Source organism: Alosa pseudoharengus, unplaced genomic scaffold (assembly GCF_046254945.1).
Source record: "Alosa pseudoharengus isolate Yale_2024_CS ecotype anadromous, Long Island Sound unplaced genomic scaffold, YU_APseudo_1.1 YU_APseudo_1.1_scf_1, whole genome shotgun sequence".
NCBI classification, from domain to species: Eukaryota; Metazoa; Chordata; class Actinopteri; order Clupeiformes; family Clupeidae; genus Alosa; species Alosa pseudoharengus.
This window is the reverse complement of record NW_027468564.1, coordinates 55,098,229-55,115,715: the sequence shown is the minus strand read 5'-3', so window position 1 is coordinate 55,115,715 and position 17,487 is coordinate 55,098,229. Positions and strand designations below refer to the sequence as shown.

The 17,487-nt window shown below is 42.8% G+C and overlaps 2 protein-coding genes across 3 annotated transcripts in view; one reads left to right on the top strand and one right to left on the bottom strand.

Annotated features, from left to right (window-relative positions):
• Nucleotides 1–2,293: 2,293 nt before the first annotated feature.
• Nucleotides 2,294–8,745, bottom strand: mrpl45 (mitochondrial ribosomal protein L45). Its single transcript, XM_076275419.1, has 8 exons — nucleotides 8,655–8,745; nucleotides 7,346–7,547; nucleotides 4,787–4,904; nucleotides 4,543–4,641; nucleotides 4,225–4,273; nucleotides 3,663–3,812; nucleotides 2,858–3,031; nucleotides 2,294–2,495 (listed from the first exon to the last, which is right to left on the bottom strand). The coding sequence occupies exons 1-8, from the start codon at nucleotides 8,715–8,717 to the stop codon at nucleotides 2,397–2,399; spliced, it is 954 nt and encodes a 317-aa protein (XP_076131534.1). The 5' UTR covers nucleotides 8,718–8,745; the 3' UTR covers nucleotides 2,294–2,396.
• Nucleotides 8,746–9,980: 1,235 nt separating this feature from the next.
• Nucleotides 9,981–17,487, top strand: part of npepps (aminopeptidase puromycin sensitive) — a 37,635-nt gene continuing 30,128 nt past the window's right edge. For both annotated transcript variants that reach the window (XM_076293383.1, XM_076293374.1), the window contains exons 1-5: nucleotides 9,981–10,318; nucleotides 14,279–14,363; nucleotides 15,501–15,578; nucleotides 16,399–16,520; nucleotides 17,128–17,235. In XM_076293383.1, the coding sequence (XP_076149498.1) occupies nucleotides 10,028–10,318; nucleotides 14,279–14,363; nucleotides 15,501–15,578; nucleotides 16,399–16,520; nucleotides 17,128–17,235 (684 nt within the window). In that variant the 5' untranslated portion in view covers nucleotides 9,981–10,027. The remainder of the gene's footprint in view (nucleotides 10,319–14,278; nucleotides 14,364–15,500; nucleotides 15,579–16,398; nucleotides 16,521–17,127; nucleotides 17,236–17,487) is intronic.

Below are 17,487 nucleotides of genomic sequence, written 5' to 3'. Positions count from 1 at the left end.
TTAGCCAAAAATCTAAATACTTAAACAGAGATTTCTAAATATCCATTGGTCTGGGGAAGTTGTGCTCATAGAATGTGTATCATATTTTTTCTGATATGTCACAATTCCTCATAAGCTTCTCCTGAAAACAGTTGCTTTTCCAAATGCAGATGTTTTTCCAAACCATTTAATGAGAGTTGTTCTCAGTGACATAGCCTACTATAGAAAAGAATGCACTGGACATTCCATCCTACTGAGGAGTGAAGGCAAAGATTCTTTAGTTACCAACTTAATTCTGTCTTTGTGATTCCATGGCAACGGGAGCATAGAGTGATTCAAAGCACTGTCTTCATATGTTCTGGTCTGTGCAGCCAAATTCTCCAAATGCTGAGGTCAAAGTGAGAGGCGTTGAACTCCAATGATGACATTGTCGTGTTTTCAGAGGTCCATAGACATCTCAAAATGTCAGCTGAATAATTTCAATCTTGTATCTTAGATACTGTGAGGATGTAAACTCCTGAAACTGTTTGATATGCCCGCAGTTACCAATTATAGTACAGAATTGTTGTCATGACAAAAAGGTTTGTCAGCAAGGTCCCTGAAAACTGTTTGCAATGGTCACTAATGATAACTTTCATTAGACCTTCATGGAATGGTGCAACATGCCCATATAAGTATTGCAATCAAACAAAATGTTAAAAACATATATGATTCAATCAAAAATAACTCTAAATAAGGAATAAACACTATAATGTAACTGTCAGTTATGGGTTTCACTTATTTTGAGTAATCTTTCAGCTAGATACATTTGTTCTTATTGCAATTTAAAATTATATATAAAGTACAAAAGTAGAACTGTTTTAATTTATATTTTCAATGCAATCTTGGGGAGGGGGGTTCACATCTGTGCCATACTGATAATTTTGTTATAGGTTAGTGAGGATGTTGGGCATGTAGCGGCCAGGTTATCCTCTATGGAACACAGGTGGTCAGTTCTTCTGGATGTGTATCAGATAAGTTGTATGAATCCCTTCTTTTAAATCTCATATCCCAATGATATTGTCTTAATGTCCCGGTGAATATTTGAGTATTTATTTTAAAATTCTTACTTTTAAACTTGTTGAGGCTTGTTGTTGCAGAAATGTTTGCATGCAGATAATAAAACACATCCTCTTTGCAATCTTTGTATTGGATGGACAGTAAAGTGTATTCTCCTTTAATTTCAGTGAACTGAAATGTTTACCGCAATTTACTATTTTACTTGTTGTGTTTTGTGGTCCTTGAATGGATGAGGTGTTTTTCGCATGAACTTTTGTAAGTAATCCCTTTTTTGTATGATACCATCTGTCGGATTAAAAGCAGTCAGTGTAAACGTCACAGAGTTTGTCTGACCATGCCACAGTGAAGAGGTTTGAGGGATGTTTTATTTTTGTATTTCTGAGATGTTTATGAAATATTCATGGAGACAATAAACTTCTCTGAACTGCCTCCATCTGTCCAATGGTGATGTGTACCACCAGAGGGGTATCTCAAGCATGTGGTTAAGTGAAAAAGCTGAGCAAGTTAACTCACAGTAAGCTATTAATCTTCTTCATGACGAGGTCTGTGGCTTTGTTGGTAGAAGAATGAAGCAAAAGGGCTCTTCGATCAGGAGGTTCAGTACCTCTAAGAGTTAACGTTACAGCACATGGAAATTGTTGCAGCAAATGCATCCTTTATGACAATATTTATGTATTTAAATTTTTGCCACTATTCAGTGTTTGTCCTCACAGTATTACCAGTTTGTGCTGCACTTATAGTTCGTTGTGTGCTTGCTCTAAAAGAGTTGACATCAAACGTACAACCTTGCCTTGTGGTCTGATTATCTGGCTGGGGTGGTCAAGACACCATCTGGACACAGCCATCTGCACCAGCATCTACACCAGTTTCACTTTACAAATCACAAATGAGGTTTTTGCAAATCTGCAAAGATACCATTGAGGAAACATTTGTGTCAAAAATTGTTTTTAGAATGTTGGATATTTAGACACAAGCTTTTACATAGATGAGCTGGTGGAGCACAGTGCCAACTACATCAAGATCTAAGAAACAATTCTCCAGGAGTAATGAATCAATTCAAACAGGTAAACTCTTCTCCATCAGGGCAGTTTAAACCCTTGGAAAAATAGTAATAGTGTTTTTTAGTGTTAATATTTGGTAGTATTTAGTAATCATACACTTAATACAACAGAAATGGCTAATCACTTCCATCAACTTTCATTTAAGTGAGTTGACAAGGTTATGTTACTGTGAAATAAAATGATACATTACAATGTTTGCACATAATTATTGTTTTTATTTTGAAAAATCCAGGGGTAAGGGGGGGAAATGTACAGCCTGGGTGTTGGTGGACCTAGTGCACAGCGCCTCTCATTGGTTTACTTGTGCCACTGCACCGCCTTGGGTTTTGGAATTTCATAGTGGAGGTCCTCAAACTCCTGTTCTGGTTTCAATGTGGGCCCAGGGATCATAAGAGTCTGTGAAAACATCATGTGGGAATTACAACAACATAAAAATCAAATGAATTCACACTAAATTAGTTAGTACTGCATGGATTTTTAGTAAGAGATATTGTATTGTCTGAACGTTGGGAATTTTTTGCAGCATTCTGAGGGGCCGTGTGATCGGTGAGGGATAATGTTTTTGTCCACCAACTTCAGCCTGCTCAAATCAAATTATACGATGTAAAAGATAAACACGCCTCTCTCACTTGGGTGGGATTATTTACAATTACACAAAGTGAGTTATGTAAGTGTACTATATCCATTGCCAAAATATTCTCTTAAGTAAATATAATATGTAAAATGTACATGAGAACACATCCAAAACATGTGCTGACCTTAATAATGGGGTCTTTAGGGGGAGCCCAGGCAGGCACTATCTTGCCATGCAGCCTCCACATGCCGTAGGGGTTGATCAGGTGCCGCTCGATGACCAGGTACTCCAGCACGTCCCTCGGCTCATCTTCGTTACCCAACATCAGGCGCCCAAAGCGGTCATAAATGGCCAGAGTCTGACACAGCAGGAAGCAGCATGACGGGGCAGGAGGATAATATGGAAGTCAGGCATAATAAGCTCAGGACATTTACATCAGGAAAAGTCAGACCAGACCGAAGAAAATCCTCTGTGCAAATGTTACCGCTTCCTAAAAGCCAGTACTGAGAGACTGAAGAAAAGCTTCGATCCACAATTTATCCGCATCTTGAATGAGAACTGTAGGCTCTACCTGATAGAACATGATGACAATACTTGTACACACATCACAGCATACATATCTTTCATCTTCTATCTATTTTTTTTTATCATACATATATCTTTGCATTAATGCACACTGCACAGTCATTGGAGTCAAACGACTAAGGATTTCACTGCATATTGTACCTTGTATAATTGTATGTGGCAAATAACATTTAATGTGATTTTGAAGAATGGCATGGAGAAAAGACAGTAAACTGCCAGAAAGACATTGGACATTGGTGTGAATGTCAATGTATTGCAATTAGTGATTTATGCAAGTAGTGATTTATCCTGCTGACAGTGAAACTGACCAAAAGACACAAAGCTTTAAACGCTTGAATGAATGTGCCCAGAAACACGGCCACAGTGTTGTGGAAAGTCATTCAGTGTTGTGGCTTGCGGCTCACCTGTCTGGAGTGCATGCGCACCGTCACCTGGGCGTAGAGGTTGCCTTTGCTGACCATGTCTGGGCACCGGGTATGCACCACCCTCGGGGGTTCTAGGGACTCAATGAAGCGCCACCGTAACGTTTTATAACGGCTGCCTCTGACCATTTCCTGTGGAGAGCCAAAAGGGAGATTACAAGGGCATGACTCAGTTGCAACATCCCATTAACTTCCTCAATGTTCTTCATGCCAGCTTTATCTGTATCACTGATTGTAACATTATGTAGACATCAGGGCTTGGGAATGCTATGCAGCTATGGACGATTTCCTGTTCACTGAAGTCCACATCAGTCCCAAAATCCAACTGTCAAATACTGCAAATGTCTGGGTCCCTGACTGGGCTCCAACTAGTTACAGTCGACTTGAATGGCATATATTACAAAGATAAAGCATATATTCATTGATTGGACCAGATACCAGTTTCACCACTGTATTATGGCTTTTTCTGTGAATAGCAATCTATGCAATGTTGCAATGACAAACATATTATGATATGTTTTATGGTATGACCAGTAGGACTTACAGGGTAACATCTTTCTGTCACCAAGGAATGGAGTTTGACCTTATTGAAGCTGGGGATAAAAACAGGAAAGAATAAGGAGAAAAGTCTGAGTTTGCATGATCAGGTCTGTGTTCTTACACTTGATATCCAAACATTGATACAGTTATCCTAGCATTTCATTGATGTGGACACTAATTCAGTCACTTGGACTAAACACAGATACTACACAGTAAACATGGAGAGAGTGAAGGAATTTTAGAAGTTAGAACACCTTTCAATTATAACCACTTCAAGACCAAAAACGTAAATCATTTGTGGGAAGAAACAGCTGTTCCTTACTTTGTAAGTGCATGGTGAGCTTCAATGAAGATCTCCTGTGCTCGACCAGCGAAGTCCTTGGTGTTGAAATCAGGATCATAGTCTTTGATTTTACGAATCCTGTTGAGAAAGAAATGCTCCACTAAGATATTGACTCATCATGCCAATGCATGGCAAATGCAGCATTTGAAAACACCGACAGCACACTCTCTTTAATGGATGCATCCTCCCATGTTACAAGTAAATAGAAAAGGGCTCAACTCACGCTAACTGTGAGGCAGCAGACTGTTTAATTTGTTCTGTGCGCTGCTTGATTCCTTCCTTCGAGAGGGACGAGAGCCGAGCATCCCCCTCCGGTGGGATATATGGATCAAACACGCCAGCTGTCAGTGGACAAAACAGAGTGAGTAGTACATGAGATCAACTTCCTGTTACTCTATATCCAGCAAAACACATATACATATTTATTGTACATTTCAGTATATATAGTATACATTTGATTACTATGTCCACAATCCTTATGTTTCTACACAGTTTGTATAATAAGAATCCTGATGGAACAACAAAGACAAATTACATTCTAAGCGCTTTCAGACATACGTGAAAGACCGGAGGTTCTGCCAATGTTAAACGGTGGGGCTGTATATCTGAACGACATAACCGGTCATATGGAAGTCCGAATTCACCCGGTGTTTATACTACCCCCGACCTAGTATTTCCTCCGGACATTATGTAAATGTGCTGTGTCTGAACGAGGCGTAGAACATGCGGTTAAAATTCACACTTAGTGAGAGGGCGTGTTGGTGACGTTTCTTTCGTGCGTCCATGTGGTTAAATCTGACTTAAATGCCAGTGTTATGATGGAGTGGCATAGTGCTGTCCAGTAAATCTCCGACATGGAAAGATGCAGACATCATGGAGCTACTGTCCATGAGGGCATACAACATTTTGATAAAACACATGAAGGGAATGGCACGTTGTAGCCTACAACTGCATGGCAAGGCCAAACGAATTCAAAAGACTGAATCATCATAAGCAGAAGGCGCTGAAAAGGCAGTAGCCTACAGCGACGTCGTTGACGACAATAACAGGAGTATTTAATAAATTGTTAGCCAACACGGTTTTCTGTTCATTGATAGCCTTAGGCAGAATTAGGCTACAGAAAAGAATACAGGATTTTTTTCTCTCCCGGCAGTAAAGACAGTAGATTCGTGTTTAAAATTAAATGAAAACTAAAGGTAGGCTATAGGCTAATTATGCATATGACCATCCAGAGGAGGCTGGTGATCTGTCAAGAATGATGAAGATCGTAAGATACAGATGGTTTTATTGTTGCTGTCATTATTACCACAAACACGAATTGACAACGAAACCATGGCGATCGTGGGTTATATCTTGCCTGTTTATTAGGCCATGCACAGCCCTGTCAGAACTCCGTGTAGCATGCATAGCATACTGGCAGTTTTCATAGACCATCACCAACTAGTTCGCACTTTGGATATATCGTTGGATTGTGAAAAGCCCAATTTCGAATAACTACAGTACAACAGATGAGGTAGGATGCATCTTTTGCAATTAGAATTTCGTGTTGGTGAGACCTGTTGCCTATCAGTAGACATGTCATCTCGAGTTCCACGACAGCTTAGCTAGTGCCACCGAAATATGACACTGAAATCCTCTCACTATTGGAGTCGCTCAGATAGAAACAGCTGTAACGTGGTTAGGACACTTTTGCTGTGGAGTGGAGACGCCATAAGTTAGGTGTGGTTTTGACAATCAGAAAAGCAATATACTGAAATAGTTTAATGATGTAAAGTCAAGTGCTGGTCTGGTGTGTGTGCACGCAGTTTTTATTGATGAGTCGGAGTGGCAAGGGCATTATAAAACTTCTCGCTCTTAGGCCTACTCATACACCGCGTTGAAATGGCGTAGCTGTCTAAATTCAAATCATATCATGCTAGGGGAGAAATCGTGGGACATCCATTATTTTGTTATTCAGCACCCATGGTCAAAAATATGTTCCCGCGCGCCTGCATTACGTTGAAAACAGATAAATGTGTTTACTCGAAGCACACATACAAATACTGTATGTGCGCACTTACGTGACTATCCTACTTCAAGTATTAGCCTACGCACAATATATTTCTCTTCTTTAGCCTATAATACATAGGCTACAACAAAAAGCAGCTGTGACAGGCAGCGGCCGCATATATTCTGCGTCATATATCTCGCATCTTGTGAACTCTAAGCCCCCACCCCTCACTCGACAACCACACGGAGATTCTGTAATGTGCGTGTATGTAGTTCACACATACGTCCGTATAAGGTCAGTATTAGGTCCGCAGGTTAGCATCATATCTGAATCATCCGAAGGGTAGGACCTCCGTTTGACAAACCTCCGCATGTACTCCGGAGGTTATATCTGAAAGCGCTTTCTGAATCAATTCTCAGGATATTTGACTAAGTAGATGGCAGGCTGTAATCCACCATCAACAAAATGATGACAGTAGAGCCTACCAGTACATGATATGTTAACGGATCTCTATATGTACCGTTGTCTTGTCTAGAGGCAGTGCGTTAACGGATCTCTCCATGTACAGTAGAGCCTACCAGTGAGTGAGATGTTAATGGATCTCTCCTTGTACAGTAGAGCCTACCAGTGCGTGAGACGTTAACGGATCTCTCCATGTATGACAGCAGAGCTTGAAGTGGAGGAAACCGCACTCTCTTGTGTATTATACTTATAAAGGATTTATTGCACCATGCCCTTGACTACAAACGCGTTTCGGCGTCAAGCCGTCTTCAGTGTGACAGTAGAGCTTACCAGTGCATGAGATGTTAATGGATCTCTCCATGTACTGTTGTCTTGGCACGATTCCCGCTGCTCGAGCTCGCGCCTCCTGTTCCGTCTGAGACATCGTTTGGGTTTGAGCCGAAGGAGGAACAAAGTACCGTTTCTTCGTTCGTATCTGGACGACCATTGGGAGTGCACATCGCGTCTCTCGTAGTGTTATTGCCTCAGCGCCCTGTTTTAAAATAAATTGGGGAATTAATTTACAATGTCTTCTCCAGCAGGCCTACACCATAAGAGTAAGAGAAAAGGAAAGGGCAACACTGCTTGCTCCACAGCACAACCAAATTATTAATAAACTGACATTTTGGTCAGCAGACAAACAGACATAATGGCCAGTGACACTGCAATAAGCAGCCTTTCGAGGTTTAATACTCCTAGTCTTTAGGGTATACATCTAATAAATCCTTCTTAACTTTAGACTAAAGACTTTAAAAGCATGTTAAGGAAACCCCTACAGAGTTATGAGTTCACATAAAAAAAACAAATATTTTTTAAATCAAATATTTATCATTTCCTATACAAAAGTTGCAAACATTCAGCATCCTAAAATTCAACTTTTCTTAAATCCAGTGGTACCAGGCATATGATGTAGTTTTGAGATACAGCCATTTCCTAAACATACTTTTGTAGTCTTCAATCTCAAGGGATAGCTCATTTGATCAGTTTTCCCAAAAACATTAGTGGAAATGCAGGCACTCATATGATCACATGGTCAAAAAGCGTTTATGCCCTAATGGTCCTCCAGACTCAAGTAAGATTTAAGATGCCATGTCTGCACTGAAGTCATATTGTTTAGCACACATACTGGACCTGCCATGATTCTTTAATCAACTATGCAAATAACGTGTCTGTGTGCCTAGGAGAGAGAACTAATAAGCATGAGTAGCCTATACATTTACAGGGTCAACAGCAGAGCATTTATCAGGACCTGCTGTCTGGCTCAACACTTCACCATCTTTCACGTAAGGCCCCCACATTCTCTCCCTCATCTTCTTTCCCTGCCCTTTCTGGAAGACCCGTAGCCTACTGCCTACTGCAGGGCAACTTTATTATTTGCCATGACTGGAAATATGTACACATTTGATATCAGTATGAAGTTCGCTACAAACAATTTTAGGAGGATGACCACACACGTTATTTAACGCCAACGTTAGCTCGATGACTACAGCGACTGATACCTGTTTGAAAAAGCTTACGAACAGAACACCATGCATAAAGGATACAATGTTAAAAATGAACAGAATTAATATCAATAATGTCAAAATGTGTTGCATACAACCTTCGAAACACAAGACGATAATCGATGAAGGGGTACCAACGTCCTACAAATGGAAGTCGCCATTTTGACAATTCTTCTTCTTCAAAACGTGTCTTGCTGACGGCACCTGTAACTGTTTACTACCACCCACAGTACAGAAATAGTACTGCAATGTCGTCAAACTTGAAAAGACTCACAAGACCATGTTTTACCTAATGTGAGCATAATGTGTGATTATTGCAACTAAACTATGCACACTATTGTATTAATTGTTTCCTTCATTCATGCACATAACAAAAAACAGCCTAATACAAACCAAGAGCTTGCTCCTTGACAGCCTTTTTAGCTTTAAACGCAAAACACATCACTTTCACTAATGGCTGTAAAAGAGTTTGCAATGGACTCTCACATAGGCACCGGTTATTGTTGGGGCAGGCCGTGGCCTACTGGTTAGCACTTCGGACCTGTAACCACAGCAGAAGTGCCCTTGAGCAAGGCACCTAACTGGCACCTAAGGCACCTAAGTGACCCCTCACTGCTCTCCGAGCGCCGCTGTTGATGCAGGCAGCTCACTGCGCCGGGATTGGTGTGTGCTTCACCTCACTGTGTGCTGTGTGTGTTTCACTAATTCACGGATTGGGATAAATGCAGAGACCAAATTTCCCTCACGGGATCAAAAGAGTATATATACTTATATACACACACACACACGACTGAATTCTTCCTAAATATAACTACATATTCCAGTGGAAAAGGCTGATATAAATGAAACAATACCTAATGAGTTCAAATGGACATTTCTTATCTCAGAACAGGCAATTCCATTCTTATTAGCTCATTGAATATTCTCGATGTGATAAGGCTTTTTCATCAGTCAGACAAAAAAATATTGTTTTGCAGAGATCTCATAGGCTGTATTGTAGAATGATTAGATCTATTCACACCCAATTGATGTCACACACCTCACATGCTACTTGAGAGCCTAAGTTTTATTTTTAGTGACATCGGTCTTCATTATCAAATCAAAAATATTCAGTTCCTCTAATTTTGCTCCTGTCAATGAGGGGTTTTGGTTGACCAATTGTGGAGAATACCTGACACTGTTTAATCTATTTAAATGCTTCTTGATTTGCCAATGCTTTTCATTATTTTGTTTCCATTGTAAACATTTTTGTCTTACGTGCAACATAATTGGGTCATAGTTTTATGTCTGAAAGGGCCGAATATGAGTTCAAAACCTTCAGGGCATATGAGCGATCCCCTGATGGGGCCACTCCAACGCAATGACGTAATTTCCTTGTAGTCGCGCGCACATACACACATCTAGTTGTTTCGGTGGAACTGAAGTGAGAGGGGTGGACGGATAGTTAGCTAGCAGCATTACAGAAGATTTTATGTTGCTGCTTCTGAGCCGTCAGGTCTCGCTGTCATTCGTTAAGCAAGTCATTCCCCGAAGTCCGGTTTTGTTTTCGAAGCCTGCATCACTTAACTTAAGAACATTCAAATTCAAAGTGACATTCAGCACCGTTTTTGCAAACGCTACCATCCAAAATATAATCACTATGCCTGAGAGGAGGCCTTTCGTACGGTTGCCCACTGACGTCTACCCTGTCAACTATGGGTTATGTTTGAAGCCCGACTTAATCGACTTCACTTTCGAGGGCAAGTTGGATGCGCGAATTGAGGTAAGTTTGACTAAAAAAAGACGCAAATTAGTGAATTTTGGTTAAGGTTATACAGAACATGTTATAACAGCGTACTATATTATTCTGGAATTCCTAGACCACGTCTTTGAGCCACCTAGCGAGTAGGCTAACTATCCAGCCTAAATGCCGTGGTCGCTAGCTACAACGCGCTAACATTAGCTAACGTTGTCACAATTGAGCGGTATCCTACGGTTAGCCTGGTAATGACTCTAGCTAAGCGTATGTGTCTGGGTTAGCAGCTGTCCCTGCTATCTAACGCTACATTATGAGGTAAAGCAGATGTCTGTGGAGGACAATCGTTTGGTGTGATTGTTTTAGACAGTAGGTCACTTCTGTTATTAGATTAGCTGGCCTCTCGTATAGGGAAATATCGTAGTTTGCGAATGGCGATGCATAGCCGAGGTGAGGTTAGTAGCAAGTTCACATCAGTCACCAGTTGTGCAGCTAGCGAACGCAAGAAGTTCATTGATAGTGCTATTTAATATTGGGTGAAAATCCTACTTAGCTGAACGAGCTTAAGTCACGAAAAAATTGGGCGCTCACTGCAGCCGAATGAATAACCCGAATTAATTGTAGTGTTTGAGTAACGTTACAGTATCAACGCATGAGAATATTAACAAGATCCGATATTGTTTAATCAATGCATAACTTTAAGTGACAAGCCAAGTTTTACTTTAGGTTAAAGATATTACATGGAAAATGTTGTGTCCAGCATGGCCAATTTTCAGAATCGTTTGAGTGGCGCACGCGGAGATGAAGCTCCGTGACCAAGGAAAGAAATTGTGTAATTAAGTTCGTAGTGCGACCTGTTTAGAAGTTTGGTTGTTTTCCTCCGACTTAAAATGGGTGTATTTAACTGCGAACGCTCTCTGAGGCATGCATAACAAAATACAATACTGCGATTTTGAGGAAATAGCCGCCGAGTATAATTGCGCCAGGCCAGGGTATTGCATGAACACACGAAGTCGACAGATTTCGGAAGAATCAGAGAAATGTCACCCTACGGTATTATTTTAACCTCTACGTACTATTGCTCTCAATGAAAACATATTCATTGACCTGCATTGTCCTTTGCAACTCGTAGTGTCTCTGTTTCAACCAAAGCAGTGTTAAAGGTGTTCGTCATCCCATTATGTCGAGTTTTTGACACTGAGCGCCACATGGGAAAATGTGCTTGTTTGGCTGTTGTGTTTTGTTGTGACAGCAAATTCCCTGGTATTCCCTTCGGTCAATACACTGAACCCCGCCCCCCAAGTCTTGCCTTGTCCCCATCACATTTGAAGTTGCAGGTGCACATGCATTGCCTATGCAAAAAAGAGATTTGCATCAATTGCATTCATGCCATATAAGAGGCGACATTGGCCTGTTGACACATTTTGGCACAAAATGAAGCATGAGGTCAAAATATGACCAGAGGATTTCCGCTGACATCGGTTAGCCATAGGTGGTGCTCTGGAAAGCTTGTCCTCATAGTAACTGCAAATAGTGTTCTGTAGTTTGTGTTTAGTTTGTGAGCATGTTATGAAGCGTCATGGTTACTCCATACTTAGAATCCATACTTGGACAGGACACTAGGTCCTAAGGTGTTGTGATACTGTGCTTCTACATGGTTGATCAACGTATTGCTCAGTGACTCACATCTCCTTTTTTAGGGTCCTATAGTGTCCTCTTTAGGTCTCATGATGACCCATTTGCATGGGTCTTTTAGAGGTGTGATATCAGCATTATACATGGTCAACTTCCTGGAATGCTTCTGTGAAATTGACATACTATGTGTCACGCTGCATTGGGTGGAGGGGTGAGGCTGTTCGGTCTGGACACTCTGAGAGGCCTTTTAGTGCTGTTTGATGCTTATCAGTGATGCGGTTCCCATGCAGATGATGTGCGTTGCAAATCCAGTTGTCCATCAGAACTCCAGTCACAAGATGAGTTGTCTGTGGGTTCTTATTGGCTGTTTTCTGTGAGAAAGTGGAAAAGGGTTCTGCTGCAGACTGCTTGGTGATGGGTAGTGTTGCAATTTACAGGGTGGGGAGAACCTGGTGGTCATCGGTCCAAATTCAGCAGCTTCAGTCCTCTTACTGAGTTGATGGTCTCTCCAGGAATCCAATGTTGTCTGGTCAGTGCCACAGGTTTGGCTTGTGTATCTGGAAGTCAAAACCAGTCCTGGGTAGGGAAGGCGTGATCTTTCTTCAAAAATGTTGATTCTGATTCCTGTGAATTTTAGATGATTGAAGGTCCTATGTGCTTGGAAGCTGCTGATACAGCTTGATTTCTCTATTGTTCTCCAGTGCAGATATCTATCCCGCCATGACTGTACAGCTGAGATTGTGAGGGCCCACCTCAGTTTAATGTGTTCCTGGGAATCCTTGCCTTGGGACGCCACAAATCACGTGTAATCTCCTGTTGGAGCGGTTGCCACCTTCTCAACCCCCCCCCCCCCCCCAGCCCCTTCCATACTTGCTCTCCGCCACCACCATCATGTCCGGTTGGCCAGCTAGTCGTCACTGAACCGTTAAATTAACTACAGCCCCCACAATGCCGCAAACTATGAATATCACTGGCAGAACTGGGCTACGCAGAGAGCGAGCGAGCAAGACAGACAGAGAGTGTGAGAGAGACCGAGAGAGAAAGAGAAAGAGAGCGATGAAGAAGAAGAAGGAGGGGGGGGGGGGGAAGCATCGCATGGAAATTCAGTGTGCCACTGTGCTCCTGGGCCGGAGCGGGGCAGGTCACATGGGTGCCTCTCGCATTGCATCCAAGTCACATCGAGCCACAACAAGCCTCATTTAGACTCGAAAGCCCTCACCTCACCAGCAAAGAGTGGACTCGGGTTTCCAAAACACAAAGCTCTCCCACCGTGTGAAGTTGTCTATCGCTATAGATTTCCTGTGAGTAAAGTGCTACCTGCTATTTTAATGGAGGCAGCATGCTCCTGCCCAACCTGCTGTGGCCTTTCTCAGCATTCGATGAATACAGAGCAGTGATGTACTGATGTTGTGGGTCAGCCCCGTTGTTATACAAAGGGCCTTGTTCTTTGTGAATTTGTGCATTGCTCTCACGAGTAGACCTCTCCGACTTTGCTGTAGTGGTTTTGATGTAGATCTGTCTCTGTCTCACTCTTACATCAAATACATTTCAAAACAGCCCTACTCGCTCCGCTATCAGTTAGGTGAGTGTCCAGAGGTCCGCTGTGATCTCACAAACCTCCATCTGTTATCATGTATTACGTGCCCTTTGGTTTGACACAGCCACTTGGGAGTAGTGGGGGCCAGGCTGACCAGTTCAGACTCACCTGTGCCACTGCCAGCTCGACAGGACACTCATCTGCCCTGCAGCGGACGGAGAGAAGGTGCAGCAGTTGTCCAGCCTGCAGACCACACTACCAGGAACACTAAACAACGATGCCCTTTTCTTGGTAGCCTTGGTAGTTGTTGGGTTGGAGTGAAATGCACATTACTAAGGGCAACTGTTGTATGTTTTGGCTGTAAATCTGGCGTGGGAGCGCACTTCACAGCCTGGGTCACTTCACTTTTTTGCTTTGCTGCCAGTGGCAGAAATAAAGCAGAAGAGCGTTGGGCTAGTTTGGTCACTTTATTCACTTGTCGTAGAGGTGTCCGGTTCTCTGGCACATCTGTTGTGCGCGGCCTGGCCCGGCGCTCAGCGCTCATGACATTCCCCACCCTCTAAACATACTACAGCTGCAGCCAGGGCCCAGAGTGCCAACTGTGCGCTGCGCTGAGCGAGGCATGCCGCAGTGTCAGCAGTTGGCGCCGCCATTAATATTAGTGATCTTAATCTGAAATTCGCGTAATTGACCTTCAGTTAACCAAGCGAGGAGTGGTGAGTGCTGGCATTTTGCAGACCATTGAACCCCCCCCAACCCCCAAATCTCCACTCTCTCTCGCTGACGTGATTGATGACCCTCTTGTCGTCCCGTAGGTCGTACAAGGAACAAATCAGATTGTGATGAACTGCGCAGACATCGACATCATCACAGCGTCTTTCGCGCCCGAAGGAGGTGAAGGTGAGTCCAGCCGGGGAAACAGCTGCGTACTGGGACGACTCAACGGTTGTCACGGCAGCCGGTGACAAACACTGTCCAGGCTTTTAGGTTTATGAGTGTTTGGCAGAGTGTTGGTTATAGATGCCTTGGTTATAATAAACATTTCATTTATTTAATCAGGTTTACACAGCCCTTGGATTAGCTTGTTTTTACTTTTACAAAAAGACCACGCCAGCTCTGTAGTGATTTTTCCCGTTTGTCATCCCTGGGCATAGAAAGAGGTGAGCGTATCTGTAACTCGCCAGGAAAAACCATTAGCTGGTGCTTCAGAGCATCCTGCACTTAACAGGCATCTCACTGATTCTGTCCTTGGCACACTCACTTTAATCACCAAACAGGCAGGAAGGTAAACATGCTTTGTGTCTTTTGGGAAAAAAAAGCAGTTCTAAAGTTGCCGCCTCTCACTGAAGTACAGGCTATTGTTATGCATGCAGCGCAGATCAGTAACTCATGTAAAATGAATGTGGTTGGCAGCACAACTTTGAGTGTCATTAACACAGATGCTCACATCACAACATCAGCCCCATCTTATTAGATAGATAGATAGATAGATAGATAGATAGATACTTTATTGATCCCCAAGGGGAAATTCATATGTATCTAGCAGGGTTATGCATGTGTATCCCATTAGCCTTAGCCTAGTATATGCACAATCTGGAAATAGGCTAAATGAATTGGCCACGATTTGCCTTTGAGGGAGAAGTGTCACTTGTACGTTAGTCCGTCTTTCCCCTCCTCTTCCACCTCCTAGTAGTGACACAGTTACATAATACAAGGTCACACTAGGGAAGGTCCCAGATGACATGCTATCTTGAATATCAGTGAACTATAACAAAGGCCTTTACAGCAGCCTTTGTTGGTGTTTTTTTGGTTAAGCATGGATGGATGTATTTCAACTGGGCCATAGCGCTGTCACCTTGTATTAAGATATACTCATGCAGAAGTATACTGTGAGCATAAAATAATGTCCTCCTCTTTCCTTGGTCCATTCAAACTCTGTGTTTTACCCAAAGGGCAAATGTTGAGCTCATTTGACCACTTTGATCTCACATCAGCCTCAATGACTTAATTATTTATTTTTTTCCTTTTCGTTGCTAGAAATAAGCGCCACAGGGTTCAACTACCAGAATGAGGATGAGAAAGTCACGTTGTCGTTCCCCAGGGTTCTCCAGAAAGGTGAGTCTGGGGGGGGGGGGGGGTTTATTATGCCGCTCATCTCTTTACACAATAACAATCGTGCCAGTATTAAAGGCCTTGAGCAGCAGCCACCTCGCATTCAAAACAAATGGCTATCTAAGATTTTGCACCTTCACTTAACGGAAATTTCCACTCTCCATCCACATGCTGCTGTGTGCCCCCCCCCGTCCTTCCCCTTTCTCCCTCCACCCCTTTTCATTGTGTGAGCTGTCAACGTATAGAATGAGGCGCTTTCAATATGGTGGCTGGCAACAAGCTCCATGTCAACAGCACCCTCATCAGTTGCCATAGTTGTTTCCTCGTCAGGGGGCCATTTACGAGACAAGAGCGTCTCTCAGTGTTTGAGTTTGTAAAGCGGTCGGCCGATTGTGAGCTTTCAAAAGACCACATTCACCACATAACCACCACCAGCTGGCTGGACCCAGCACAGAGCGCACAATGCAAACAGTCCCTGTTATATATATATATATATATATATATATATATATATATATATATATATATATTATAACAACTGTTTATAATATTGCACAGCAAGTGGAAGTTTGACCAAACGATGAAAGTACTTCCTAGAGATGCATGCCTTGTCAAGGAAACTGCAGTAGCCTTATAGGTATAATATTGCAGTATGATATTGCAACTTGCAATTTGATATGTAGGTACACACACATGCCTCTTTTTGTGTGCCTGTTTTGTCCGGCTCATGTTATTATAAAGCATCCATGTTATGCGGTGGCTATTGTATTTTGCTCAGTGCAAGCTGGCTGTGTTGATAAAGCCCTCCTCCATGTGCCCCCAGGGTCAGGTTCATTGAAGATTGACTTCGTTGGGGAGCTCAACGACAAAATGAAAGGCTTCTACAGGAGTAAATATGCAAGTGCGTCAGGAGAAATCCGCTATGCTGCCGTAACACAGTTTGAGGTAAACACAAACAAACAAACATGCAAACAAATCTCATGACACCTGGACAAAACACACTACATAGAATGTGCACGGTGCATGCCATGGCTCTTGTACAGTTGCTGTGCTGTAAGGCTTTCTCTACTATGGATTGACCTCAAAACATCACACTAAATTGCAAACCTGACTGTGTAATGGTAAACCTTGAGTGTCTGGCAATGGTTAACTCCTGCGAGTAGAGAGTGAACAGGAAGAAAGGATGAAGGTCTATATAGCGGGAGTTAATGGGCGCTGTTCCATCCAGAGATGCACTCAGTGGATTCAATTAACAACAATAATACTATACATACTATATCCCCCTGTGTGCCTGTGATTATGTGTGTGTGTACATGCACAATGCATATATGTATGGCTGTGTTTTGTAGATGCTCGGCACATGTTCTTACTTCAGGCATGTGCTGTTTTAAAGTACTGTGTGTTGTCCTGTTTTTCCCAATGAACTCCTTCTGGTCACCTCTAACTACTTTCATCTCTGTCCCTGCATCTCTCTCTCTATCTCTCTCTCTCTCTCTTTCTCTCTCTCTCTCTCTCTCTCTCTCTCTCTCTCGCTCTCTCTCTCACTCTCTAGGCCACGGATGCCCGCCGAGCCTTTCCCTGCTGGGACGAACCCGCCATCAAAGCCACCTTCGACATCAGCCTGATCGTTCCCAAGGACCGAGTAGCCTTGTCAAATATGGTACATGTCTGACCTCTGCTCCCCTGGCTGCCACTGGGAATACAGGCCCCACATGAGTCAGGGCCCTAAAACTATTTGAGTCACGTTACACACACACACACACGCACACACGCACACACAGTTTAGTCTCTCTCTCCCTCCCTCCCTGCGCCACTCTACTCCATGTCTCTCTCTCCCTCTGCCTTCCCCGCCCCTCTAGGTGTTTCCCAGTCTGATGATGGGTTTCTGTTTATTCTCTCTTTTTTCACTTTA